We start from the raw sequence: 540 nt of genomic DNA, 5'->3' as shown, positions 1-540 counted from the left end.
TTGTATATGTATCTGCGTTTGACCTTTCTAATCCCTCCTAACCCATTCTATTATTTGTATTCCCCATTAAACATTGGACAACTTCATTTTCACTTTACGCATGTGTTGTCTGCATCATCTCTGCTTCTGACCCCATTGAAACTCTACCCTTGGGTAAAGTGTACAGCTTAAGCTTATGTATGTGATATCCCTCTCCCACCGTCCTAAGCACGTTTATATTGTCTGTGTCTTGGCTGTGTGGTCTCTGCTCCGACCCTGTCTAACCCTTCCTCACACCCTTCTCACAGATGGGCATGCGAGGTCACCAAATGTCGAAGACAGTTGTGACGCTGCCAGATCACCAGCATCACCTCCACTCCCACTCCGCACTGCCCAATCACTACGCCCACTCCAGTCACCACCAGCACCACCACCTCGCCCACTCCACCTTGACCCCCAATCACCACTACGCCCACTCACCCCCGCTGCTCGTTGTGTCGCCCACGTCTCCCCGAAAGAGCCCAGCGCACCTGCCGGAGCTCGTAACAAGGTCAGAGTTCG

At 52.0% G+C, this 540-nt stretch overlaps 1 protein-coding gene across 1 annotated transcript in view; it reads left to right on the top strand.

Annotated features, from left to right (window-relative positions):
* Positions 1-540, top strand: part of LOC119594559 — a gene marked incomplete in the record, with an annotated part of 82,416 nt that overhangs the window by 61,422 nt on the left and 20,454 nt on the right. The window contains 1 exon segment of the mRNA XM_037943591.1: positions 288-529. Within this exon segment, the coding sequence (XP_037799519.1) occupies positions 288-529 (242 nt within the window).

The sequence above is a fragment of the Penaeus monodon genome, chromosome 34 (genome assembly GCF_015228065.2).
Source record: "Penaeus monodon isolate SGIC_2016 chromosome 34, NSTDA_Pmon_1, whole genome shotgun sequence".
NCBI classification, from domain to species: domain Eukaryota; kingdom Metazoa; phylum Arthropoda; class Malacostraca; order Decapoda; family Penaeidae; genus Penaeus; species Penaeus monodon.
Note: the sequence above shows the minus strand (reverse complement) of the source record. Positions and strands in the feature narration are given on the sequence as shown.